At 42.5% G+C, this 27,197-nt stretch overlaps 3 protein-coding genes across 8 annotated transcripts in view; 1 reads left to right on the forward strand and 2 right to left on the reverse strand.

Moving 5' to 3' along the window:
- The window catches only part of TRANK1 (tetratricopeptide repeat and ankyrin repeat containing 1), a 128,027-nt gene extending 121,915 nt beyond the window's left edge, over positions 1-6,112 (reverse strand). The window contains exons 1-2 of the mRNA XM_081072994.1: positions 3,445-6,112; positions 254-318 (exon numbers count right to left, since the gene is read on the reverse strand). The gene's annotated coding sequence lies outside the window, so the exon portion shown is untranslated. The remainder of the gene's footprint in view (positions 1-253; positions 319-3,444) is intronic.
- Positions 4,195-5,994, reverse strand: EPM2AIP1 (EPM2A interacting protein 1; the record flags this gene model as incomplete). Its single annotated transcript, XM_081072830.1, has 1 exon — positions 4,195-5,994. The coding sequence occupies one exon, from the start codon at positions 5,992-5,994 to the stop codon at positions 4,195-4,197; it is 1,800 nt and encodes a 599-aa protein (XP_080928956.1).
- Positions 6,113-6,226: 114 nt separating the features above from the next.
- Positions 6,227-27,197, forward strand: part of MLH1 (mutL homolog 1) — a 37,153-nt gene continuing 16,182 nt past the window's right edge. The window contains exons 1-13 of one of the 6 annotated variants that reach the window (XM_081073004.1): positions 6,227-6,589; positions 8,375-8,465; positions 10,515-10,613; positions 12,578-12,651; positions 14,200-14,272; positions 15,350-15,441; positions 16,238-16,280; positions 16,412-16,500; positions 17,740-17,852; positions 20,112-20,205; positions 21,103-21,256; positions 24,043-24,413; positions 26,110-26,258. In XM_081073004.1, coding sequence (XP_080929130.1) covers positions 6,474-6,589; positions 8,375-8,465; positions 10,515-10,613; positions 12,578-12,651; positions 14,200-14,272; positions 15,350-15,441; positions 16,238-16,280; positions 16,412-16,500; positions 17,740-17,852; positions 20,112-20,205; positions 21,103-21,256; positions 24,043-24,413; positions 26,110-26,258 — 1,558 coding nt within the window. In that variant the 5' untranslated portion in view covers positions 6,227-6,473. Of the gene's footprint in view, positions 6,590-6,702; positions 6,897-8,374; positions 8,466-10,514; positions 10,614-12,577; positions 12,652-14,199; positions 14,273-15,349; positions 15,442-16,237; positions 16,281-16,411; positions 16,501-17,739; positions 17,853-20,111; positions 20,206-21,102; positions 21,257-24,042; positions 24,414-26,109; positions 26,259-27,197 lie in introns of those variants that run through there. The other 5 variants (XM_081073008.1, XM_081073006.1, XM_081073007.1 and 2 more) reach the window with 5 other exon arrangements.

A 27,197-nucleotide genomic window follows, 5' to 3' on the forward strand; every position in this document is an offset into this window, starting at 1 on the left:
AAAGGTATGGCTCTCCCATGAAGGCTGAAGGTTCCAGTTACCCAGAAATTAAGTTCAGAGAGCCTTGTGAACAAGAAACCAAAGAAATACAGCAAATCAAGGAAGTACATGTTGACTAGATGTCACTTTTGGTTCCTCTTCCTTGGGGAGGAGATGAGGGGAGTCTGCAGGTAGGAAAGTAAGTGAACTGAATATTGAGTGACCAGAAGGGCTGACTGAGTCATTCCTCTAACATTTTGTTAGATTTACTTACTTTTAAATCCCGGAAGAGTCAGACACCATCTGTAAATAGTATGCCATTTGCTCCTACGGTTGACGCTGACAAAAGGAAAATGGATATTAACTCTCAAGCAGCACTCCTTTTCTGATACTGAATGTAACTTTCTAATTACTTAAGTATTGTTTTAGACTACTACTTGTCCAATCTTTTTCATCCAGGTTCTTTTGGAAGTCTGTCTTTGGAAATTAGAAAATTAAGACTTCTGATCAAGGAGATAAAAACTTAGTATTACATAGTGTATTTATGTGAGCATACCTGGGTTTGAATCCTGGCTTTACTATTTATGCCAAGCACTGAGTTAAATTCTGGGCCTATAAGAAATTCCTAGTCACAAAGAACTTAGTTTCATTCCTTAATTTGTAATATGGGAATAACAATTACCCAGAGAGCAACCTAAGGCAGGACCACTGTGAAGAGAAACAAGACTGTGAAAGGGCTTCCAAGAGTACAAAACACTACACGTACATTTATTCATCCAAACATTTATTGAAATGCCAGGCATCGTGCTAAGCACTAGAGATAAAACAGTGAGCAAGGCATAATACAGTCCCTGCCCTCACAAAGCTTACAGTCTAGCAGTGATTATTAAACAGTAACATTAAAGTGTGTGAAGTGTATGGTTGGGAAAGAACAGGGTATTTAGGGAGTGTGTGGTAGGAGCACCTAGTCTAGAGGGTATCAGTGAAGGCTTCCAAGAGGAAGTGGTATATAAAGTGACACCTGAAAGATGAACAGAAATTGTCTTATCCTAAGAGCAATGGTGAAAGCAGCGGAGGGGCATGACCAGATACGTCTTTTGCAACAATCTGGCTGCAGTGTGGAAAGGGATCAAAATCAGAGAAAGAGAAACTAATGAGGCTGATGCTACCACTTAGGCAGGTTGATGGCATGAATTAGAACAGTAGCACTGGAGAGTTGAGAAAAGTTTAGACAGTAGACTTCACAGAAAGGTTTTTGTGAGTAGGTGTGACAGACGAAGAGGGAAAAGTCATGGATAACTCAGTTTTTGGCTTGGGCAAGGGCAACTGAATGGCTGGCAGTGGTACTGCCATTTACTAGTAGAGGGAACATGAGAGGAGAAGTAGGTTTGGGGGCAACACCAATGACATGCTGTGGTGCTTGAGACAGCAAAGTTAGCAATTAGATACAGGAATTAGGATAGGAATAGAAAGGAGATACGAATTTGGGAGTCACTTGCATAACTGAAGCCAAGGAAGATGAAATAGCTAAGAGATGACGTGAATAAGAAGTCCAAAAAATTTTTAAATCCCCAAAACACAGATATTTAAGGGAAAGAGGTACCTGCAAAGAAGACTAAGCAAGTATACTGGGAGATGTTATCTCCCCGAAGCCAAAGCAAACAAGTATTTCAAGGAAAGTGGTCAGTGGTATCACAGGGTAAGAATATTGACAAGGACGTTGGGAGCAGGGTAGAGCCATCTGAGTGGCGATACTGGAGACTGCAAATACAGACACATCTTTCAAGAAAACTAGTAGGAACGGGAGATACAGGGAGATAACAATATTTTAAAAATAGTACTTATTTTAACTATATTCACTGATACAACAGGACCAGTAACAACTATTTTATAAAAAATATTTAAAAAACAAGACTCCCATGCAGTTACAGAATTACTTAATACAGAAAACAGTAAAATACACACTTTTTCCTTTTTTTTTTTTACAAACAAGACTAGTTTATAATAAATTCTCTATTATTTGAGATGAATTTAAAATCCTTGGCTTGTATTTCCCCCCACTCCCCTCAGTTAGTATACGATGCAAACTAACTTCATTGTTACCTTAAGCAAAATATATACTAGAACTTCACAAAATGTACAAGACTTCGATACTTGAGGGAACAGGGGTTAGAAAGCAGAGCAGCTTTCAGGTCTCCAATCGTTCTTTCAACAAAGCACTTGCATGACAGAGAATACGCTATTGGGAAATTACCGGTAGCTTTTTGTTTGGTTGGTTTTTCGCTATGTTGTTTTTCCAAGTATTTAAGCCTACTCCCTATTAACCAAAATCTCACTTCCACCATTCTTGATAGGTAGCGTATCTTGTTAATACTTAACACTTGCTCTTCTGCCCTCAACTAATTATCTATAAACAGAATGCTCGTAGAGCCTTTAATCTGTTCAATATTAATTATTGGCTTATAAATGCTATTGTGAGGTACCAGAATCTATTAAAGCCTTTATTGCACCTTACCAGCCAAACTTAGAATGTTGGAATTTGTCTTCCCCTCTCAAGCATTGTCAGTTTGCCCAACCTGAACTTCTAATTTTGTTTCTACCGGTAATTTTCTTTGTCCCTCAAAATAAAATAATATACATTGGGTGTCTACTGGCACTTTGAGAGGGATAATTCATTGTGCCAGGCTGTTCTATGCATTTAAATGCCAGCAGAACCTCCCAGTAAATGTTACCACCAAAGAAAGTCCCCTATGTTTTCCAACATCTTCTGGAAAGGGGTTACTGCCTCTGGTTGAGAACCACTGACACAATTTTTGTGCCTGGGTTCCCATGGCATCTATTGTCATTGCTCAGGTATCAGTTCCTTCTAAATTCTTGGTTGTATCCTGGTTCCTTGAATTTGCTGGATTAGTGACCATAGAATAATGAGTTACAATAGTTAAGACAGGACTTGAGCACAAGTTTTCAGATTGTACTTAAGAGATCTACAGTTGGGTCCTGTTTTTAAATCATTTTGCATATTTGGCTTTACTGTAAGATTTCCTTTTCGTGGTTAACATTAAGTTTGAAAATTACTGTTTTAGCACAAAGCACATGATGGCTCACAAGAAATACGAAATTGCTACAAGCTGTGAATAAAGCTGCGTCTCGAGAGTTAAATATTTCTACCTGTGCAGTCTTAAATACAGAATGGGGGGGGGGGCGTTTCAAATTCTATAATAAATCCATTTCCAGCAGCTAACAAAATCTGATATCACTGTAAAATAAAATGTTTCCTTTGAGCAGGATTTTTTTATAAAGCAGTTATACATCCATGCAGACAGGACAAATAAGCTAAAATATCTCACAACTCCTGATACTTGTGTGGAAAAATCTTTTTTCCTCATCCTCATTGACAAGGTCAAACTTCTGTCTACAACAGAAAAAAGAATTACTAATGGGCAATCATTAAGGTTCTATACTTACCATAGTCCTGTAATAGCAAGCTGGTAAAACAGCACCCAACTGTGAAAAATTCAGGGGAGACCTCCAAAATTGGTTACTCTGATCTCCAAATTGCAGGAAGCTTTCTAACCAGCAATTTAAAAAATAATTCTTGCTCCTAAAATTTTATTTGGTTACTTCCTCTATGATTACTAATAAGCATTATCGCTGAGGTGGGGAAAGAGGTAATCTTAATATTTACCTCAGACTCAAAAATGTTTAAAAAAAAAAAGTTTCAAACATTTTGATAGCTTGACAAAATACTTCCACTGAATGTATGCTCTTCCTTTTCAGAAACTCCTGAACTGCTTTGAGTTTCTGCAAATTGGCTTAAGCATACATTTAAGAAGTTGGTCATTTCAGACTATGTGCATCAGAATTTTAACATTTTGTTAAAATAAGAGCTAAAATTTCTTCGAAATACTTCTAATTCCACTCACATTACTGGCACTACACCTCTTTAAAAACAATTATACCAGAAAATCAAAAGACAATGATTTTGTCATTAAGTTCTAAAAAAGGTGTTTGCATGGTTCAGTTGCATGCTGCCTCTTGAGATGAAAAAAAAAAAAAAAACAACAAATCTGTGAGAATTTGAATGAGGATCAATTTGGCTGAATACACTTGGGGCTTTCCCATGATCCAAATTAGTAAACTTGAAAAAAATCAGACACATTTTTGCTTTTAGAACTGGATTCCTCAATGTCGTCTCAATGTTGTACTACAAAAGGCTCATGGATTCAACTGATTTCTTCCTCTCACAAGAGCATCCCAGTGCGGCTCTATATTAGTTGTGGCGATCCTAAACAGGGCGTGCAGATGCTCGTCTGTCAATGGCTGACTCAAAGTGTGTTGGTTTCGAGTCAAATATGAAAATGCCTTGTCGCAGATTTCGCTACTATCAAACAAGGATGCCACTTTGCAGGCAACCCCTTTGATAATCGGGTAAGATTCAGCAGGCAATCCAGCATAGAACTGTCCCAAGTCTTTGTCTCTGTATTCATTCCAAAGGTTAGTGTTTGCCTGAAGTTTTGTGAGCTCCACCCTTACTGAAATGGGTGCATATTCAGGTTTAAAGTTAAATGGATTTGCAAAAAGTTCTAAGTCCTTTTTAATGAACTTGAGGTCCTTGAAATGTCTCTCAAATTCTTTTTGTAGGCGACAGATCACCACCTGATAGCGATCAGGATCAAGTATTTTTTCATCTTCTTTAAGATGCTGTTTAAGCTCATCAACAACTTCTCTGAGGGCCGCAAAGTGTGTTAGATTTTTTTCCTCGATGTGTCTCTGAAGTAAATTCAGCTTAAGTTCAAACGTACAAATATGGTCAAAGGCAGCGGCCACAAAGACTTTATTGACTCGCAATAGTTCACTGAGATCTCGAAGGTGGTTCATAATATCCACCAAGAAGCCAAAGTCACAAAGCCACTGTTTGTCTGTGAAATGGACTGTGGTCGCCCCTACTGAAACCAAGAATGCTTCGATCTCTTTCCTTAGAGAAAATATTACTTTTAGAGTTTTCCCTTTTCGAAGCCAGTTGTTCAGACACCGTCCGTTAACCCTTTCGCCATGCTCTGATTCGGATTCAGTTAGCAAAGCCTGAAATTCAGGTCGTCTAACGCCTCTTGTCTTAATCAAAACTATCCATTCAGATACGGTATTTATGATCTGATTAACATCGACATCATAGGAGCTCAGCAGTTCCAAGTGAAGAAATCCCGAGTAATGAATGACATTCCAACAGTTGGGGCTCACAGCCTTTTCTCTCATGTATGACACCAGTCCTGAGTTCTCACCAATCATCCTCAGAGTGTGGGTCGTGGTTAGTCCTACCATCCGCTGCAAGCTAAGCCCTGCCGTCTGCAGGGCCTCGAGGATTGCCGCCATGAGGGCACCGACGCTGAAGTGATGAGTCAGGTTGACTATGGTCAGAAGCTCTTCTTGCACCTCCAAGTCCTGGTCCACACCGCGGACAAAAACCAGGAGGTAGTTCTCATAGGCCACAAAAGCCTGGTCGTCCAAGGCAAGGGAATAGGCTTTAAAGTCCTTGGCTCGGTTAAAAAGCTGACTGCGTAGATTCTCGTTAATGTTCAGGACCCTCTGCCGGACGGTTTCTGGAGACAAGTCAATGCCACCGATGACGCTTACGTGATCCGGCAAAACGTCTCTCAGCATCACCTCCATGCACTGGTATACGAAGTCCCCCTCGCCCCAGCCGCGACCCTTCAAGGCCAACAGGCGCGCGAGCCCGAGGCCTGCACGAGCAGCTCTCTCCTCGGGAGTGAGCGGGGGGATCTCGGGCAAGTCGCCCTGACGCATACGCTCCACCAGGGCCGCGCGCTCGCCCTCGTCCACATACCGCTCGTAGTAGTGATGCTCGGCCTCGTAGTGGCGCCGGACGTCGCGCTCGCAGATGGGTACGACGAGGTGGCCACAGACCAGGCACAGGGCCCCTTCGCCCTCCGGAGGCTCTACCACCAAGAAACGCTGGGTCCACTCGGGCCGGAAACCCTGAACCTCCTCGACTTCCATCTTGCTCCTCTTAGGTGTCATCCACATTCTACTGGAGGGCACAGAGCAGGGCCAACCTCCCGCTGGCCGCAAGGAGAGGGGCGGAGCAGGAGCAAGCGCCAAGCACCTCCTCCGCTCTGCGCCAGATCACCCCAGCCTCGGGACACCAACCTCCCGCTACCTCACCTCCGCTCCTATTGGCCGGAAGAGCGGACAGTGATTTCTAGCGCACAGGCGCAGATCTTTCTACCTCGTCGGCTGAAGCTGCTTTATGGCGGAACCAAGGGCCCTGGGAACCCACGGACCCGAGCAACTTGACTGGCATTCAAGCTGCCCAATCAATAGCTCCCTAGCTGGGACGCGGCGCTGCAGCTGGAAGGGATAGGCGGGCCGGCGTCAACAAAGTTGAGGTGAAGACGTGAGCACGAAGCACTGAGGTGATTGGCGGAAGGCACTTCCGGTGAGCGTCTCCACGTGACCTGGACTCCTCTGGCGCCAAAATGTCGCTGGTAGCCGGCGTTATTCGGCGGCTGGAAGAGACGGTGGTGAACCGCATCGCGGCAGGGGAAGTTATCCAGCGGCCGGCTAATGCCATCAAGGAGATGATTGAGAACTGGTACGGGGGAGGCGAGCCAGGCTTCCTTAGAAACTACGCCTTCACGGGCCGCTTCTCGGGAAGGCGCGGACACGCCTCCCTGCCCTGGGCGGAGACGAGTACCGCGCATGCCCACAGCGGCGGAGGCCCGCGGGTCACCGCGGCGTGCTTGTGATCGCTGTCGCGAGACTTTTCTAGGATTGTGGGCGCAATGAGAGGGCACACAGTAATGTTTTAATGGTGCCGTTAACTGAAGGAAATGCTTTTAAAATTATATTGCAGAAGGTGCAGAATTTTAAATGTATGGAAATTTTCGGTGGGGGAAAAGGTAATCTCTGCATCCTTCGGAGGGTACCTTATCAGTTTCATGCTTATTCCAGAGATCATGCTCATTCGAGAGGACAAGGCATTTTGAGTTTTCTTCTAAATAAATTGTCGAGATTTTAGAGAACAGGGCGATGTACCTAATCAGGCTTTAACTTGTGATTTTCCTATTGTCGAATTAGTGATCCCACTTAGTGTAGTTCCTGCCCTTTACTTTGGGGCACTTCGAAAATACCTGATTTTATGGGTTATTGCGTGGATCCCGAAGTTTATCAGAGAACTGTCAAAATGTGGAGGGAAGAGGTTAAAAACGTAGAAAGGTAAACCTCAAAAAAGACAGTTGCTCATAACGTGTCCTAAGGTAATGTCACATCCTTTGTGTTAAAATCAATTGATGCTGATAAAATCCATACATTAAAAGACAAACATGCCACCGAAGAATGGTAGGTTTGTAAAGAGATATTTGTGAAAACATAAACCATTCAGGGTAATGGGACTGAAAGAACAGGGGAGCGGAAAGGGCCACCTAGGGAAAGGAAGAGAATTAGGAGATAGGCAAAAGAAGGAGCTGGGAACCTGGGGACAGTCTCTCCTTTTGACTTTACTTACCATAGGCTGGTTTTTGTCTGTACAATGTTAGAATTAACTGACAGGACACTTTGGGCCTATTATTGTACTGTGCCAGAATACTCTACAACAAAACTAAACATTAGCTCAGTGGTTTATCATTAATTTCTATAAGTAGAGACGTTGTATGGAGTCCAGTTATGCTCTTTTTAATATGTAAATCAAGATGGCTAATACACCTTAAATTCAGGGGCTCCTGAGAAAGATTTTAATATTTAAGTAACTTACTGTCTTATTTCTGGATAAATAATTTTCTGCGTAAGGAGTTGGTAACTTCTCTTTCCCATGCAGCACCGGGCTGAATTTGTTTTCTCTAGCAGATGTTCACTCTATGCTCTGAGGCTACTCTTGGACGGTATAAAAGATTTATTGACTTCTTAAAAAACTTTCTGCATTGCCATTTTTTTTCTGTTCCTCAACGTAAATATATTTCCTTAAAGGAAAGGGAATAGTAGAGAAAAACATTTAGAATTTTTGGTTTTTAAAAAAAATTTATTGGGTCATTTTATTGGGTCATTTAGGAACTTGAATGAAGTTCAAATAAAGTTCAAGTTAACAGATGGTAGAATTAGTAGAGAAGAGGGTAAGAAAAAGACATGTACTAAAAGGACTTCTAATTTCACTTTCTTTCCTAGAGGAAATGATGGTTATCTCCCTTTGCCCTTCTCTTCCCTCTCTCTCACACAGTATGTGAACTGATAAGAATGTAGTCACAGAGCCTGTTAGACAAAGAAAAAACATATTAATTAGTCTTATATTTATCTGGAATTTGTTCTTTTTTCTTGGCTCATATTAAAATGTGTGCATTATAGTAGGTGCAGACTGATAAATTATTTTTTCTGTTTGACTTGCTAGTTTAGATGCAAAATCCACAAGTATTCAAGTGATCGTTAAAGAGGGAGGCCTGAAGTTGATTCAGATCCAAGACAATGGCACTGGGATCAGGGTAAGTAAAACCTCAGAGGAGCAAGACGTTTGTCTGCATCTTCTGATACATACGCAGGAAGTGGCAGAACATTTCCCTGTTCTGGAAACTCTGGGCTTTTGTGGATGGGATTGTTTGAAAAATTCAGCACTAACTATAAATATTTATTGAGTACCTATTCTGTGCTCGGCACTGTTCAGGGGAACAAGGAGGTCTAGGGGTGAGTCATGAGACCCTTTAAAGGCTGAATGTTCTGAACAGAGAACAATATATACAAAAAGCATGGCCTGGAAGCATGTCTGACATGTTTAAGGACGAGTAAGGAGGCCAGTGTGTCTAGAACAGGGTGAGGGGATGGAAGAGGAATAGGAAATGAGATCTCAAGGCTAAGCAGACTGATCGTGTAGGACATTGTGGGCCCTTATAAAATCTTTGGCTTTTACTCTGAATAAGGTGGGATACTGTTAGAGGGTTTTGAACAAGGAGGTGACATGGTTTGGCAAGTTTTATAAGAACCCTGTTGTCTACAGTGTGGAAAATAAACTGTATCAGGGCAGGACAGCGGCAGTGAGGAAGCACTTGGAGCAGTACAGGAGAGGGGTGATGGTACCTTGGACCAGTTTGCGCACAGAGAGATGTAAGAAGTAGTGAGATTCTGGGTTAATTATGAAGACAAAGCTCAAAATTTGCTGATGTAGGGTGTGAGAGAAAGGGGGCATCAAGAATGATTTTAAGGTTCTGGCCTGTGCAAATGGAAAAAAATTGCCATTCACTGATGGGAGCAACTGTGGAAGAAGCAGGTTTGATGGAAGTTTGGGAATTCATTTGGGGGCATGTTAAACTGAAGTTGCCTATTAGCTGGATAGATGTGTGAGTCTGGAGTGCAAGGTAGAGATTTGAGCTGGAGGGACAAATTTTGTGTATTGCATTTTGGTGATATTAAAAGCCATGAGACTCACATGAAAAGATGCTCAACATCACTAATCGTTAGGGAAATACAAACAAAAACCACAGTGATATACCACTTGATATTTATTATGATGCCTGTTATCAAAAGTAATTAAGTATTGGCAAGGATGTAGAGAAATTGGAACCCTTGTGCATTGCTGATTGGAATCTAAATTAGCGCAGCCACTGTGGAAAACGATATGAGGATACCTCAGAATAATTAAACACAATTACCATATGATCCAGCAATCCCACTTCTGGTTATATGCCAAAAAGAACTGAAAGCAAAGTCTTGAAGAGATTTGTATACCATGTTCATAGCAACATATTCAAAACAGCCAAAAGGTTGAAGCAACCCAAGTATCAACAGATGAATGGATTAACAAAATTTGATACATATATACAATGGAATATTATTTAGTTTAAAATGGAATGAAATTTTCATACATGCTACAATATGGATGAACCTTGAAGACATGCTAAGTGAAACAAGGCAATCACAAAAGGACATACGCTTACTCTTATATGAGTAGTGAAATTCATAGAGGCAGAAAGTACAATGGTGGTTACCAGGGGCTTAGGGGAGGGGATAATGGAGAGTTTTGGTTTAACGGGTCCAGTTTCAGTTTGGAAAGATGAAAGATCCGGACGTGGATGTTGGTGATAGTCGCACAACAGTGTGAATGTACGTCATGCCACAGAACTATACATTTAATGGCTAAAATTGTAAATTTTGTTAATGCATATTTTAGTACAATTAAGTGTATCTGTAGATTTTCATAAAGACGTTTTCTAATAAGTTGTATACAATCCATGAGACTGGATGAGATCATCAAGAGTGAGTGTAGGTAGAGAAGAGGTCCAAGGATGGCATCCTGGGTTACTCCACAGTCAGGGGCGATGAGACAGAACCAGCAAATGAGACTGAGAAATGAGACAAGTGAGGCCGAAGGAGCACCAGGTCAGTGTGGCATTCTGGATGCCAGGTGAGGAAGTTACTGCTAATTAAACACCTCTTCTCCTAAGAGTTTTCTTCTTGGGTTCAATCAAGAAAAGGTAAACTCAAAAAGATTTGGAAAAATGAGTACCGTAATTATTTACTTATTTTTTGGTATCTTGTAGAAAGAAGATCTGGATATTGTGTGTGAGAGGTTTACTACAAGTAAACTGCAGTCCTTTGAGGATTTAGCTAATATTTCTACCTATGGCTTTCGGGGTGAGGTAAGCTAAAGGATAAATAAATGTGTAAAACATCCTTCTGGGATGACATTTCTGCCATTTGTCAGCATGTTTCTCAACAGGTAAATAAGATACGATACTTTTTGCGTGTTAAGTATATTTGAATCTAAACAAACTTAAACTCAATTTGCTGAAACTGAGAATTATTCATACATACTTAATACACCGTAAACTATAGCTATAGAGACCCGCAAGACATCCTGTGTCTATCGATGGAAGAATGCAGCACCGTCTACAAAGTTTTCTAGTCCAAAAATCAAATGTGAATCTGATCAATACTTAGATCTAAGTACCAGTACACAGAAAATATAGGGGCCAAGGGAGCATGGTAAATGATACTGAGAGTGGGAAACTACATGATAAAAGACTTGTTTCCTTCATCAAATAAACTGCAAGGGAAAAAAGCAGGAAAGGGAGCAAGAACCTGTAGATTAAAAGAGATTTAAGAGGCAGATGAACCAGATCCAATGTATAGAGAGTGAAGGTGGAGAGGGGAATGGAGCCAATTGCTTTTCATTTTAGGCCTTTCTGCAATTTTTTATGTGCATGTATTACTTTTATTTAGTTTTTAAAAATTAAATGGCAATTGTGACCCTAGTCACTGTAATTTACATCAAACCAGAGGGGTCTCAAACGCCCTCTGGCTCACAATGAACCCCAAATTGCTATAGGTAGGGGTAATACCAGATTATTTATCCTGATGCTCCCCTCAAGTATGCTTCAGATGAAGCCCTAGCAAAGCACTTTCATTCTGGCTTTGCAATTTCCCCGGTCAGTTTCTAAGTCTATGACCTCTTGGAGCCTTAACCTAGTTGTAGGGTATCTTCTGGGTTGTTATTTCAATGTAATTAAAGGAGAAGATTTATTGAGGGGTTTCATCGTTCTCAGCACTTTGTATGTATTAACTCTTACTCTTGACAATTCTGCAAGGTACTTTCTATTATTACCCTGTTTTACATATGAGGAAAGTGACCCTGAGAGATTAAGAAACACAGCCAGGGCGCACAGCTAAAAGTGGCAGAGTGGGGATTGAACCCTGCGAGTTTGACTCCAGAGTTTGTGCTCTTCTCTACTTGGCTCCAGTGCCGATACAAAGGCCTCCAAACTGTAGGACCAGCTGCCAGTGGTACTCTCTCTTCCTGGCCTCCTGTAGCATGGTAGTACTGTGTGTGTTTCATGTCCTTCCTTATACAGGTCTCAAAATCATTTGCATTTTTAATGAGGAAAATTAGCTCAATTACATAAACCAGGGAAATCCAGCAACCATCTGATGTCTTAGCCTGAGCCATGTGCATTTTTAATGCACTCAGCCAGCCATGGGCTATGTTCCTGAGATGCTATCACACACAGCCCAGCACAGTGCCTGGTTATACTTTTACACGCCCTGATGTCCTGGTGAAAGGAGATGCAGGTTCCAAAGGGCTAGGAAGCCAATCTGGGTTATAAGGGAAAAAATGGTCATGGTGGTGGGTTTTTTAAAAATATTTTTTGTCTTAATTGTATAATTTTAAATTTATATTTCTAAACATGAAATTACAGAAAATAGTTTTGACTAAAAGTATACGATGTTGTTTATTTGGAGTGACTGTATTCATTTCTGAAGGCAAGTTTTAAAATTATTGGAAGACAAATAAAGTATATTAAACATGCCTGTAACTCTACACCTGAACTCAATTGCTATTAACCCATTAATGCTTTGGTGTGTTTCCCTTTTGGACTTTTTAATATATTTTTTCCCCTTGTTCTAGTGATTATGCTACAGATTCCATTTGATATTCTTTGTCTTTTTTTAACATATCATCAAAGTGAGTGAGCCAAGTGCTCATTGTTGTCGTTTGTTAATACAGAATGGAAGAGGCAATTTAGATACGCTTTCCCTTACTGACATGATATGGGGTGACCCAGCATTGTGTTTTTCTTTCATTCCATCTCCTTTTCTTCATTAGGCTTTGGCCAGCATCAGCCATGTGGCTCATGTTACCATTACAACCAAAACAGCTGATGGAAAGTGCGCATACAGGTAAAGTGCTGTCTTCTTTCATTCATATGTATTCATCCAGAAAAGTGCTTTTTGCCTATTTCTCTAAGTAATCCTGTCTAAACACCAGTGTTACCTTTTTTTGGCCAAGCTCTTGGGTAAGTTTGCTTTCCTCCCTTTGGATTAGTTGATAATCCACAGGGATGATTATTAGGTAATACTCTTCCTTCATGGATTATTAGAGGATAAGATGTGAGATACAAGTGCACAGCAAGGTGTCTATTACACAGGTGTCCTAAGTTAGTGGTCGCTGGGGGCGTTACTCTGCCCTGTGGCCCTTCCGTGGGATGTCAGTCTGGCTGATATCAGGACTGCTGCCGGGATGCTGGAGGCTCACGGTTGTTTAGCTGGCTGGTGAGCCGCCAGCTCCCTGCCACATGTGCCTGTGCAGGTTCACCTTCCCGGGGAGGGGGGGCACCCACTGTTGTGCTGGCAGTTTTCACGCCAATGAACAGACTTGGAACAGCGCAAAAGCAGATTCAAGGAATCAAAAATCACATCTTTGTTTTTATAAGCACTGGCCATTCCCTAGTGGAAGACAAGTAGCCCCCAAAAGAGAATTTTTTTTTATCACAGATTTTTGTGAGTTAATATAGAAAGTCACTTCAACAGGGACAGTTCTGCCTGCTTCCCAGTCTTCTTCATCAGACAAATGAGTGAAGTAGTGGAAGATGGAGCTTTTCCGAGTACACAGCCCTGATGCTAGAGGAGTTTGACTCTGTGATTTATAATTACCCTGGGATCTGGGTAGGCTGATATGATTACATCTCTCAAAATGGGGAGACGTGTGAGTTAATGTCTTTCTGTATAGCCTGGGACACAACTTCAGTTTCTTCACCTCTGGGATGGCGGGAGGCCCCTCCTTGGGGCCTCTGGTGGCTCCCCTTCCAGGGCCGGATGAATGCAGACTCACTCACAGCAACCAGCGCCCTCCCAACGTGCCCTCAGTCCACCTTGCAGCCTCTTCTCGCCACACATCCCCAGCAGCCACGTATTCTAAAGCTTCTGTGCTTTTGTGTCTGTTTTTCTCTTCTTGGACAGTCTTCCCTGCTCTCTCCACCTGAAACTATTGCTCCCTGGAGCCCAGATGAATTGGCACCTCCTCTGTGACACTTTCACCCTAGCACACTCAACCCAGGCTGAATGTTTCCTAGATCACTTAGCCCACTGTTCCTGGTCCTGCCTTCATTCTAGGCCTGATGCGTGGTAGTCCCTCAATAAAAGATCACAGAATTGCTGAAAAAAACTTTACCGTCATCTTAGACACTGGCAAAACTATTCTCTGTAGCTCAGAACTCAGGAACTAAAAAAGCAACATTTGCGAAGAGCAGAGATTTTTTTGTTTGTTTGTTTTTTGGTATCCAGTTAGAATGGTATGCAAGTAGTATAGTGGGAAAATGATAATTAAGACAATATATGACATGCATATATTTTAACCTATCGTTCGTATAATTTTCTTTTTTACCCTTTGGATAAGTATCTATTCTGTTTCTATTTAGATATTAATAATCGCTTATATTTCCTGATTAGAGCAAATTACTCCGATGGAAAGCTGAAAGCTCCTCCTAAACCATGTGCGGGTAATCAGGGGACCCAGATCACGGTAAGAATGGTACATGGGAGGGTAAATTGTTGAAAAAGAGCTTTGTATAAATACTGAAAAAAATTATATCTGAACTTGCAAAATAATAGTAAAATAAATCTCTACTAGTTAATAGAAGCCCTAAGGTATCACCTGCTAAACAAGAGAAATGATTATTGGCTTTTGTGGCATGACAGGCTGTCCACTCCCTCATCTTTTTTAAGAGGCCGGGAGATTTTTTGGGGGTGTGTGGCAGAAATCACGGCAGGGTAGTTGGCGTTAACCTTAAGCGTGGCTCTAGAAGCCTTGCCACTCAGTGGTTGTGTGTCCAGATGCAAGTTGTTTAATGTCCCGTAACCTCACTTTTCTCATCTGTCAAGCAGAATAAAGAATACCTGCCCACTCAAAGGGTGCTTGAGGAATGTGACTGCATCATTATTCAGGAGAAAGTCCTTTCCTCTCCCTTGTTTCTGTGGTGGTACATTTGGTCTCTTCCCCTTCTGCGGTCGCATAAGGTACCCCACTGTCATGTTATGCATCCCACCTTCCGCCTCCAGCCCTAACTAGAGCACATTCCCCTGAAATGAAGCGCTGGGCCTGACGAGGCTGGCAGGAGGCAGGAATGAACGTGTGCTTTGAAGGGCACGTGAGGAGGGCTCCTGTGCCAGGGGACCGCAGCTGATTTCCAAAAACCCCAAGTGATCTCAGAAATTTTGTAATTCTTAGTTTGAAAAGTTATGTTTGAATGCCCTGTGATAATTGTGAATTTAGGTTTGCCCCACTAAGTCGTGCTGGGCAAGACTGTGCTTTATTTGTCTCCATATTTCCTGTACAAAGTGAAGAGCCTGGCCTAAAGATAGCCCCCTGTACCCATTTGAGAAATCAGTGAATGGATGCGGAAGGCAGGAAAAATACCCTTTCTCTCCTTTGTTAAGGCTGCCCTGTCTCTCACTCCCTCGCCCCAATTAGTGCTTAGAACCGGCTGTTGATAAATATAGTTGGATTCTCTGCATTAAGACCCAGCTTTACGTGGACAGCTTGGGTCTTTATTTCCATATACTTCTATGAAATTACAAGAAAACTCAATCTTCTGTTTAGGTGGAGGACCTTTTTTACAACATACCCACGAGGAGGAAAGCTTTAAAAAATCCAAGTGAAGAGTATGGGAAGATTTTGGAAGTCGTCGGCAGGTACAGTCCAGAATCTGAGCGTGGGTCTCTGAGATCTCTCGCGAAAGGATGTGTCCCAGTGCGTGTGAACGGCCAGTGGTTGCTGAGCTATCTCGACTACAGCAGTGCTGGCCCACAGATTGTATCTGGTCAGGGTTTAGTCACTAATTCTGGGTTTTCGCTCATGTCTCCAGGAGAGAGCAGTTGGTCTCTGTATCAGTGAGGGTTCTTCGATGACAAGCAAACCAAATTGACTCTGGCTAACTTGAGCCCAAAATAAATCTACTGAAAGGCTAGGGTGACTCACCAAAGGGAAAGAAGCATGGATAGTTGCTCTTTGGGGAGGACAAGAACCAGGGAGGCTTCAGAGATTTAATGCAGTGACCATGCTCGAGGCAGAAGCAGGGGAGGGTCTGTATTGAGGGTCTCTGAGGGAAAATAAAAAGACTGCAGGGGTTGTTACAGCGAGGTTCCCAAGATGTCCTTGAGGCAACCCAGACATTTTGAGTTTGTGAAAATAAAGCTGGAGGTAATTGTATTGAGCTATTGAGTCGAGTTAGCAGTCTGAAGATGCAAAGTGGAACCTTGATTTTGGTTGGATTCAACCACATTTTAGCAATGATATCTCCATGAAGTCTCTGCTGGCTTATTTCCCTGTGGGTAAAATATGATAGATGAAGATATTTTTGTTTGCATATATCTTTGTTTATCACTTAACTCCACCAATTTATTTAACTAAAATGGGGCTCTGACATGTACTGTGCATTTGGCCTCTCTTTGCTTACTATTTTGTTTTGTTTGTTTTTTTCTTTTCCAGGTATTCAATACACAATTCAGGCATTAGTTTCTCAGTTAAAAAGGTAAGTTATTGATTCATAGGGGGTGGTTTTGTATTATAAAAGAGTATTTTTTTATAGTTCTCCTGTGGAGGTAAGGTTATGATGTTTCAGTTATAACTATGAGACAGTAAGTTGTATTTTCTATTTATCAGCAAGGTGAGACAGTAGCTGATGTTAGAACACTGCCCAATGCCACAACTGTGGACAACATTCGCTCCATCTTTGGAAATGCTGTTAGCCGGTATGTTGAGAACTTAAGATAAAAAACAATCTTCCACACTCCCTCACGTTATTTTAGATAAGATAGCACCTGCCTTAAGAGTTTGCTGTAATCAAATATGCAGGCTTGTTGTCATGCTTCACATTTGTTAATCGAGTCATTATTTCATGTTACTAATACTTCTTGGGTTTATGTTATCTCCTAGATGGTCTGGCTATAAGTCAGTGTGTTCTCTCTAGGTCTGTGTCTTCAAAATATTTCTAGTGTAGTAGAATTCTTTCATCCTCCAGTGCTCCCTCTTTTCCTTACATTTCCGTTATCATCACTTTAGGATTTCATTTATTATCATTCGACATTTATTAATTGCCTCCCATATTCCAGGCTGTGTGCCAAAAGTTAAGGATGTAAAGACAAATACAGTATTTCCTGCCCTCAAAGACTTCCCTATCTGGTGGCAAGCAGATTTATGAGTGTTACCCAATCTTCATTGTCAAGGAAAGCGTAAGAGGGGAAATTACTTACATTATAGATTCTTCATGGCACTCCCTTCTGCCACTGTTTCCACTACCAGCAAAATCACCATGTCTATCAGATTCTAGGTAAATTTCAGGACTTTACAAAGCCCAAAATGCATATGTCATCATTTGAAGGGGAGAATACTAAGACCCTTCTGTATGCCCAGCAGGTACCAGGTGCCAGGGATATATGGATGATGCAATAGCTTCTGAGTTCCCTTTTTGGCCCACAGGCAGAAATGGGTGTGGCTTGTATGAGGATCTCCTTTCACCTGTTAAACTGATCTCTTAAACACACCCTGGCGAACACCACACTGGAGCCCCGTTGCCATACAATTCGTTATAGTAAGGGATTCAGCAGAGATGAGTTTTTGGGGAACCCCATGGTTGGGATATAGTTACTAAGATACATATAAGTTTCAGCAAAATAAAGTTTCAGAGCTTGGACCTGTCATTATGTCCTAGCAATTGAGAAGTGCTTGGCATATAGCATTAAGTGCTTGAAAACACTGATTAGGTGGGTAAGTGGATGGATGAATGGATGGATGGACAGACAGATGGTGAGTGGTTGGACAGGGAGATGAACTAATGGGTGGGCCCAGGGGACCTCAACAAACCCTCTCTGGGGCCCTCATTTGGCAGTTAGTTTATGGGAAGGAGCTCTGATTTTTCCAACTCTGATTCTTTATAACATTTGAATTTTCCAGTGTATTCAAGAGCCTCAAAATTTCTTTTTTCCAACCAGAGAATTGATAGAAGTTGGGTGTGAGGATAAAACGCTAGGCTTCAGTATGAATGGCTACGTATCCAATGCAAACTACTCAGTGAAGAAGTGTATCTTCTTACTATTCATCAACCGTAAGTGATAAAGAGCCAAGTGGGGAAATCTATCCCCCGGGGATTCTGTGGGACCATGGGAAATTCCTAATGCATGGGTTTGATCACACACAGGAACACCTCATGCCAAAATGTGGTTTGATTAGGAGGCATTTATAATGTGGCCTAAGTCTGCTCAGCCCTCTGAGACGCGCTTGTTGCTGGCCGACTGCTGTTGCTCTAAGAGGGAGCCTTGGAAAGGGCGTGACAGGCCCCTGGGAGCCAGCATGTCTTCGTCGCCTGCTGGCATCAGAGCCTCTCCACGCAGGCTCCACGCAGGCCTTCGTTCTCCCCTTAGATGGAGGTCCCCTGTTTGAAATGACACAGCAGGACACAGGGAGAGGGGTACCTTGGGTACAGGCAATGTTATTAAAGTAAAGAAATTGAATGCTAAGCCCCTTGAGTTTTCTTTTTAACGAATGACAGTTATTTATGATACAAAGAATAGTACTGAAAATCAGGGAGGAAATTAACTAAATACATTCGGATTTTTCTTAGATTTCTTTCCAGTCTCTATCGCTGGACACTGCTGACATAGTGTTTACATGATTGCTGACTATTAAGCAAATACTATCGTGCGTTTTATTAATACTTCGTTTTACTTAATTGCGTATTATACAGTTTTGAGAGATAGTAACAGGGCAACAACGAATAATCCCAACCACGGTCTGACTGTTTTTCATTATCTATCCAGAAACAAGATGCGTCTCTCCATTTGTTCAGTTCTTACCATTTTTATCATATAGATCCTTTACCTTTATTATTTAAAGCAATTCATATATTTTATAATTTTTGTTTTGTTTACTTGCTGTTGGAAATGGTATAGTACCCTCCCTTCCACTTACAGTGCCAACCAACTATAAATGTCCCAAGTTATGAATATTTTACAGTTCAAAGCAATATGGAAACAGTGAGGAGAGAGCCAGTATTTTATAGACACACTTTGTTAAACGGATTTACATTAGTAGGGTCTTGCCCTACTTCATTAGGAAGGACTTAAGCCTGATACATAACAAAGCTTGCTTTAATCAAGGCTCAGAATGTTTTTTTTTTTCTTTTTTCCTAACCGTAAAGAATAACTGCTTTGTAACACATGTGTTGGCTACAGAACAGACAAGCAAAGGTCAGTAAGTGCCATCGGAGTAGCTCATGTCCCTGCTTCTGGTGGGGCTGATTACCATATGGGCTCTGTGTTAACATTAGCTAATCGGGTCCTGATGCCAAGTTCCCAGTAGCCAAGAGGGTCAGACTCTTACGCGTGTCATTCAGTTATCTACACACTCTGCAGACTCTCTCAGATGGCAGGGACAAAGAACACTCCTTTGGCATGTCGCAAGTTCAGAAATCTCAGCAGAGGGGCTCCAGCTGTCCTTTTGTCAGGTGTCCACACCTGCTCCGGGCCTGTGTGGTCAGGACACGTGGTGTCGAGTACAGGGATGTTATCGAGGGGGCTGTTGATGTAGTGAGCACTCAGAGAATAATAGTTTCCCTACTGATAAAATCACAGCCACTCTTCTCATTGGAAATAAAAAGATGTGACATACCTTGGCTACACCGACACTGGACAGCAGATCATCAGCAGGTCATCTGTCTGGGGAGAAAGGAGAGCTGTGTTATCTGAAAATAGATCTTCCTCTGATTTTAGTCTTACCTCTCCCAGCTTTTAAGGTTTCCCACTCCTGCAAATCTGCCTCATTTCCGAAATTACCTTCAACATACATTTAGATACTTGTACTGCCTGACACCTCTTTACCTTCATGTCTCAGTTTGGATACCCCACAGTTGGAAGTCCCCGAGCAGAGGTAGTTGGTCCCTCGTCTCAACATTTAGCGCATACATCTCTCCAGTAATGCTTACCACTTGGAGCTGGAATTAGTTTATTCACCAGCCTATCCTCTCCCAGCACGTGATATGTGTGTATTTGCAGAATGAAGTCTGAGAGCTGATGTCATACTGCCCACTGCACAGCAGGGGCCCAGGTAGTCCACCCGGGCTGACCGGGGGGAAGGGAAGTGGGAAGGCAGAATTTACTGCCCGGTCTTGTTTCTGCTACTTGGGCGAGAGGAGAGAGACCCACACCTGTAGGAAGATGCTGCAGGTAAAGGGCACCGTTCCTTCCTGGGAGTCTGATGTATCGCTTCAGAGGTGTTCTTCCTGAGGTGATTTCATGTCACGGTACGAGTGTCACCTGTCACCTCACCCCTCAGGACAGTCTTTAACTGGTTACTTCCATTTTTTTAGATCGTCTGGTAGAGTCAACTTCCTTAAGAAAAGCCATTGAAATGGTGTATGCAGCATATTTGCCCAAAAACACACACCCGTTCCTGTACCTCAGGTAAATGCAGTACCAAACTCCTCACCCAAGACTCACAAGGGACAGACATTCTATCCTGCTGCCCTTGAAACAGATGGGCTTGCCAACAGCCTGATCAGAGTGAATCCCACACACCACCCCAGCGAAAGGATGTCCTGTCCCTTCTCACAGGTCAAGGGCACAGTGTGCCTTCATTTGCTCACTGATGTAGCAGAATCTCACTCAGAGCCCCCATGCGGTGAAACAAAGGTGAATAACAAGCTTGCCCCTGAACAGGAAGAAACAAACCTGGTAGAGAAACTCCTTCCTCCTAAGTCCTCCCCGCGCCCTCTACTGACAAAGGTTCACATTACAAAGCTCTGTTACCACAGAGCAACCAAGGAAAGGTGATGTCGGAGCTAAGGCAGTAAGTTGATAGCTGGCACAGCCTCTAAACTGACTTTTGTCTTACATTTTAACGATAGTTTTCTCACATGTATTCTTGTTTTGGTCCTCATGTAATACTGAAATATAAAGAGGGGACAGATTCACTGATACAGATGAGAAAAGGGATGCCGAGACTTTAAGTGACTTACCCTCGTCACATAATAAGAAATTTCACTAGTTCTGGAATGATAATAACAGCTAACATATAATAAATGTGCCAGTTACATGCAGAGTGCTTTCCATGAATTTAATCCCCACTTTACAAATCAGGAAACTGAGGCAAAGAAAGATGATGTAATTTACACACAGCTACATAGCTTTTTAAGTAGCAGCAGCAGCTTTTGAACCCAGATCACTCAGGTTTGATCTTGAAGTTTTAACCACTGTGTCATTTTGACCTCCCCAAGTCTTTTGGCCGCCACGTACAACATGTGTGAATTTTTCCCCCATCACCTGCCATCTGAGGTAATTGTTCTCTTTTTCCCCGGCCAGTTTGGAAATCAGCCCTCAGAATGTGGATGTCAATGTGCACCCCACAAAGCATGAAGTTCACTTCCTGCACGAGGACAGCATCCTGGAGCGAGTGCAGCAGCACATAGAGAGCAAGCTCCTGGGTGCCAACTCCTCCAGGATGTACTTCACCCAGGTGAGGGTGATGTACCCCGGCTCTTTCTCTAGTGCCTTTGCCACCTTTAAAATGTAGCCCGTCAGACGTGAGAACCCAGGTTTTTGCCTATTGCTGTAAGGCTCTTTCCAGGTATTACTTTGGTATTTTCTTTGAGCACCATTTCCGTCTTTGAACCTAACTGTGAAAGTATTGTCATGTTATCTGTGTGGGCCTGGAGTCATAAGGCCTGACTGCTCCCTCTGCCTGCATCTGGGACCTTAGACCGACTTCCTAGGAAACAGAATGGAGCGCCTCTTCCATGTGTGCTCCTCCCTCGGAGATGTGCAGGAGGAGGCCGGTCCTCCATACAGTACACAGGGCACCGTGGAGGGGCTGGGCCCTGGGCACGCAGTGTGGCAGAGGACCTGCTTCCACTGCTGTCCCTGCTTCTGTGGCATCCTCACAATACCTGCTGTCCCTGCCCACGGCCGGCCACCCCGTCCCCTGACTGTTTGGCCTTGGAGTCACCTGCCTGTTCCCAGCTTGTGCCTTGCACTCCACTGCCCCGGGCCAGCATAGCAAAAGCCCCTGTTTGTAGTGCAGCCGTTTGGTATGAAATCAGGAGCCCTGGCGATGCCTGCAGTTTGTTCTAACGCAGTTAAATTGGACAAGCTATTTCACTTTTCTGGGCTTTCAAATTACTGGCTGCAAAGTAGTAAATTTCTGCTTCCTAAAACCCACCTGTGGGTATTGCATAGGCAAATGAAGTAAGTACATTGCAAGGGTTTTAAATTGTCCACGAAGAAAGGTATTTCCTTTTTGAGCAAAGCTGCTCTTAACTTTTATTATTTAATTCTTTATTATTGAATATTTCTAAACTCATAAAAGTAGATCATATAACAAATATCCACGTACCTATCACCCAGTTTTAACCATCAACATTTTACCATATTTGTTTTTTCTCTCCCTCTCCTACTTGGGGTTGAGGAAAAGAGTGTTTTAAAGCATATTCCAGGTATTTATTTTTTACTTAGTACTTTATTATGCATTTGAAAATATTTTTTTTCTTGTATAACCTAGTGTCTTTTTATACGTAATAAAATTAATAGTAATAATATCATTTAATATCCAGTCCACATTCAAATGTCTCAATTATCCAAAAACGATCCTTTTATATAGTAGCTTTGTTCAAATGTTTATCCGGTTAAGTTTCTCATTAGGTGTGCTTGTTACTCATATGTCTTTTAAATCTTTTTTCAGTGTCTTTGAAACTAGAAGTCACCCTACGTACCTTTTTTGTTGTTCCTGTTGGCTTATTCTAAAGGTTGCCTGTAAAATACTATACATCTCAGATTGGCTGATTGCTTCTTCTTGGTGTCATTTAACTTATTGCAACTCTCCATGTTTTCTATAAACTGGAAATTAGATCCAGAGGCATGATTATACTCAGATAAAAAAATTTTTTTGCGAGAATTCTTGATAGATGATGCCATGTACTTTCTGCCGCATCCCAGCAGGAGGTGCATATTGACTTGTTATGTCATTTTAGTGATTCAGCGGGTCACAGCCTGATTCCTTCATTGTAATGATCCCCACTGATACTTAGCTTAATGGTTTCACCATCCATGGATAGCCATTACCTGAAGCAGTCATTTCACTAAGATTGCAAGATTATGATTTTCTGATTGTGTCATTTTTTTCTGTGTTAATTAATTCTTCTGTATAGAATAACTTTTCCTCATTTGTTAGAGCTATTTGGTTATCCTGAAATACAGTTCATGGTAGAAAGTAAGAATAAATGCTAAATTCTGTCCCTTCAATTAATCCATTTGCAAAGGAATGAGTTGGTGTTCTAGCACTCTCCAGTGATGTTTAATGACATTTGCCTTTCTCTTTTTGTCTCTTCTTCGCTCTTCCTCCTTCCCCATCTTTTTCTTTTTCTCATTATTTTGTCATAGCTTGTAACATATAATTTAACGAACTGTAGTCATTTTTCTTCTTGATGCTCAAATTATCCCATCTTAGACAAATGGTAGCTAGCCCCTTCAAGCTGGTGGTGTTGTCCTTTTGTCCCATTTCCATTAGTCTTTGGTCGTTTCTTTGTTTCTGGCACGGCAAGATGTTGTCGGTTCACTATGTACTTTCCCAGTCCAAGCCCCGAAATTGGCCACTTTTCCAAGGAGCTCTGATATATTGTAGTGGGGAATGGTATTTAGAGATTGTAATCTGTGACCAGAGGGTCCTCATTGCTACAGGGTGGTCCTTGCTTCTAGGCCTTTCCAGTGGACAGAGCTAGGAAGTATATATATTTAAAAACAAACAGTAGAATGGTGGTTGCCAGGAGCTGGGCAAGAGGGGAGAGTGGTGAGCTACTGTTTAATGGGCACAGAGTTTCAGTTTGGGAGGATGAAAAAGTTCTGGAGATGAATGGTGGTGATGGTTGCACAACAGTGTGAATGTACTTAATGCCACAGAAATGTATACTTAAAACTGGTTACATGGAAAATTTTGGATTATGTATATTTTACCACAATAAAAAAATAAAATCCTCTTATGGCAGCAAAAAACTCCAAAAATATGAGAACTTTATGCGAATATTTCCATTTCAAACCAATTTTAAGATTATAAAGATTTTGCTGAAGTTTTGAATTTTATATTTGTATATCTTTAATTTTATACTTCAGATTTGGACCAGTTACATAATAATTCTGTAATGATGATTTTACCAGGTTCTAGCTTCTCTCTTCAGTACTGCTCCATTTTGGGACCTGGCCTTCTGTACCTTGTATTCTGAATCTTCCTGCTGTCTTCTTTTTTTGACACAGACTTTACTGCCAAGTCTTGCTGGCCCCTCTGGGGAGGTGGTTAAATCCTCAACAGGTGTGACCCTGACGTCTACTTCTGGAAGTGGCAACAAGGTCTATGCCCACCAGATGGTCCGCACGGATTCCCGGGAACAGAAGCTCGATGCCTTTCTGCAGCCTGTGAGCCAGGCCCCATCCTGTCAGCCCCAGGCCATTGGAACAATGGTTCCAGAGGACAGGACAGACACTTGTAGTGCCAAGCAGCAAGGTGAGGAAATGCTTGAACTCCCAGCTCCTGCTGAAGTGGCTGCTGAGAATCAGAGTTTGGAAGGGGAGGCGACTTCAGAAACATCAGAGAAGAGAGGGCCCCCTTCTAGTACGGACAACCCCAGGTATGGCCTTTCGGGAAAAATGCAATTTGCATCCTTTGTTCTTTAATAAAACTGCCTCTGACTTGGACTTCTCATGAACAACTTGCATCTCCTCTCTGCCTGACTCGCCCTCTGCCTCCGATGGAACAGTGCTGTGGCCTTGTCCACTCTCGAGAGTCTCCAGAGTCACCCATCACCATGGCCTTTGCAATACCTTAAATGTCCATAATTCCAAGCATTAGTTAAAAACACATTGGAAAAAGAATCAGAAGACTTATGCTTTATTTTTAGTAATGACTTTTGATAAAGTCTCTACAGCAGAGGTGGCTAGACAGAGAACCCACAATATCTGAAGGGTTCTCTTTCATCCTACTTTCACTCCTTTTAGGAAACCGTACTTTCTCAATTCACATTAGGTATGAAACTCTGCAGCACATGAGCTAGTGGTGAGTGAGGACAGAAAAAGAGGGCAGAATAACAGCAATAATGACTATCATTTAATTTAGGGCATTTCCAATATGCTATCTGCAGCTTCTTGAAAACATCCCACTGAATGCCGTCAGGTGGGCATTCGTTAGCTCATGTGTTCGGGTGCCTGTACCTGGAGCTCAGGGTGAAGTCCTTTGCCCACACTGCATGTCCACTGGTGGTGGACCTCCAAAACCCTGGCACTGATTGGCCATTGGAACTTGGATGAGTTACTTAACTCGAGTTTGCTCATTTCCAAGTCAGCCTAGTGAGACGACTTCTAAGGATGTTTTTCCAGAGAATTATAAAGGATGCTAACATTTATTGAGCACCTGCTATGTGCCATTTGCTCTACAGACATCTCATTTCATGCTCTCAACAGCCCTGCCGGGAGGTATTACATTTCTGTTGAACGTTTGAGGAACTAACACCACAAGCTATTTAAGCACACAACAGTCCTATCTTTTTAAACCAGAAATCAGATTGTATCACCCCTTGGCTGAAAACCAGTGGCTTCCCATTGCCCTTGGGATAAAAGCCCCGTGCCCTCCCTCTAGCCCACCACCGTCCCCTCCCTCGTGGCGCTTTGTTAACACTGTTCCTGTGGGTGACCTGAGGTCACCGAGCTTCTTACCCTGCGCTCTCACTGTTCCCTTGGCCTAGGAAGACTGTGGCTTCTTGTCACTCAGGTCTCAACTCAGATGTCGCCTCTTACCAGAGGCCTTTGTCCATTTGATCGCATGTTCTCTCTCCCTTCCCCATCATTCTGTTATGTTACCTTGTTTTTTTCATTGCATTTGTTACTACTTAAAACTGTTTGACTTATCCACTAGAAAGGCAGCATCGTGAGGGCAGGCAGAGTGTCTATCTTGTTCATGGCTGTATGCAGTGGCTATTATGACAATGTCTGATGGGGAGGTAGATGGAGAACTGAAGAATGAGACTTGGCACAATCAGCTCACTTGCTCACGGCACTGCAGCTCTATGGGGCTGAGCTGGACTCTCAAGGCCTGTGTGCAGTGGTCGGCTGCTGGGAGCTGACGGCTGTCAGATGAGCAGTGTGCTGGAGGGCAGACTGACCTTACTCTCCTGCCACCAGCACAGGGATCCCTCCCCAGATGTGCAGAGGCAGCTAAGAGCAGCTGCTCCCTTCTCCGAAATGCAGTACACCAAATTTGGCTAACTTAAAAAAAAAAAAAAAAAAGGAAAAGAACAGTGATGATCTGCCAGTTCCTTATCTTCATTGCAGAAAGAGACATCGGGAAGTCTCCGACGTGGAAATGGTGGAAGATGAGTCCCGAAAGGAAATGACAGCAGCTTGTACTCCCCGTAGAAGAATCATTAACCTCACCAGTGTTCTGAGTCTCCAGGAAGAAATTAATGAGCGGGGACATGAGAGTACGTAAGTGCCCAGGTCTGTCAGGGACTCCGAGGGCTGGGACTGCTCATGTCCGGTTTGGAAGTGCAGAAAGTGTTCAGGTTAGGAGGGCGCTACAGTGTGCTGAGCAAACCTCCCTTCCCTTACTGACCTGCAGCAGCAGCAGTTTAAAGACAGTTTTCACCTGGGAGAGAAGGGAAAAATCGTCTCTGGTTTTAATCAGAATTAATCGGTATTCTCATTAAACCAGAGGAGTTGGAAAAAAGCAGTCATTTAAATAACCTTCAGTTTGTTTCTTAGCTTAACACAGTGTACTGATCAGCAAAATTCCAATCCTTGGCCTGACTGGGGTGTGCTGTTGCTGAAAGTGCACAGCCTTTGGAGGGCCCTGGGTTCATATCCCGGCACTTCTGTTTCTACTGTGTGACCTTAGACTTGTGACTTAAGCTTTCTGTGCCTCCATTTGTCCTCATCTGCAAAATTAGATGAATTTTACCCTTGAAGATTATTGTGCTGATTAGAGATAGAGTGTATGTAAAACACTTGTTACAGAGTAAGGAATCAGTAGGTAACTTTTATATCCTGAAGACAAAGTAAAAATCATTATCATCTTCCTCAGAAACAGCTCTTCAGAGTCCCTGAGTGGAGAACTCCATTTTGGTCCCTGTTTCTTCTAAACTAACTGAAAGAGCTAGTCACCTCCTGGGGATGAACTGACCCAGGGATGGGGGTGTAGAACAGCCGCTCGTCCCTAACAACAATCCTCACCCCACGTGAGTCAGCCAGGAAGGCTCCAAGTGTGGACATCACTGCTCCAGGCCCCACAGGGCAGCTCTGCACGTGAGTCCACACAAGTTAGCCATGGCGTCCCCACTTCTCATCTATAGCACAGTTCTTGATTAAAATAGTTAAATTTCAACACTGCTATGAAATGTATCTTAAAATGTGACAACTTGGAT

Source organism: Rhinolophus hipposideros (assembly GCF_964194185.1).
Source record: "Rhinolophus hipposideros genome assembly, chromosome: 14".
In the NCBI taxonomy this organism is placed as follows: domain Eukaryota; kingdom Metazoa; phylum Chordata; class Mammalia; order Chiroptera; family Rhinolophidae; genus Rhinolophus; species Rhinolophus hipposideros.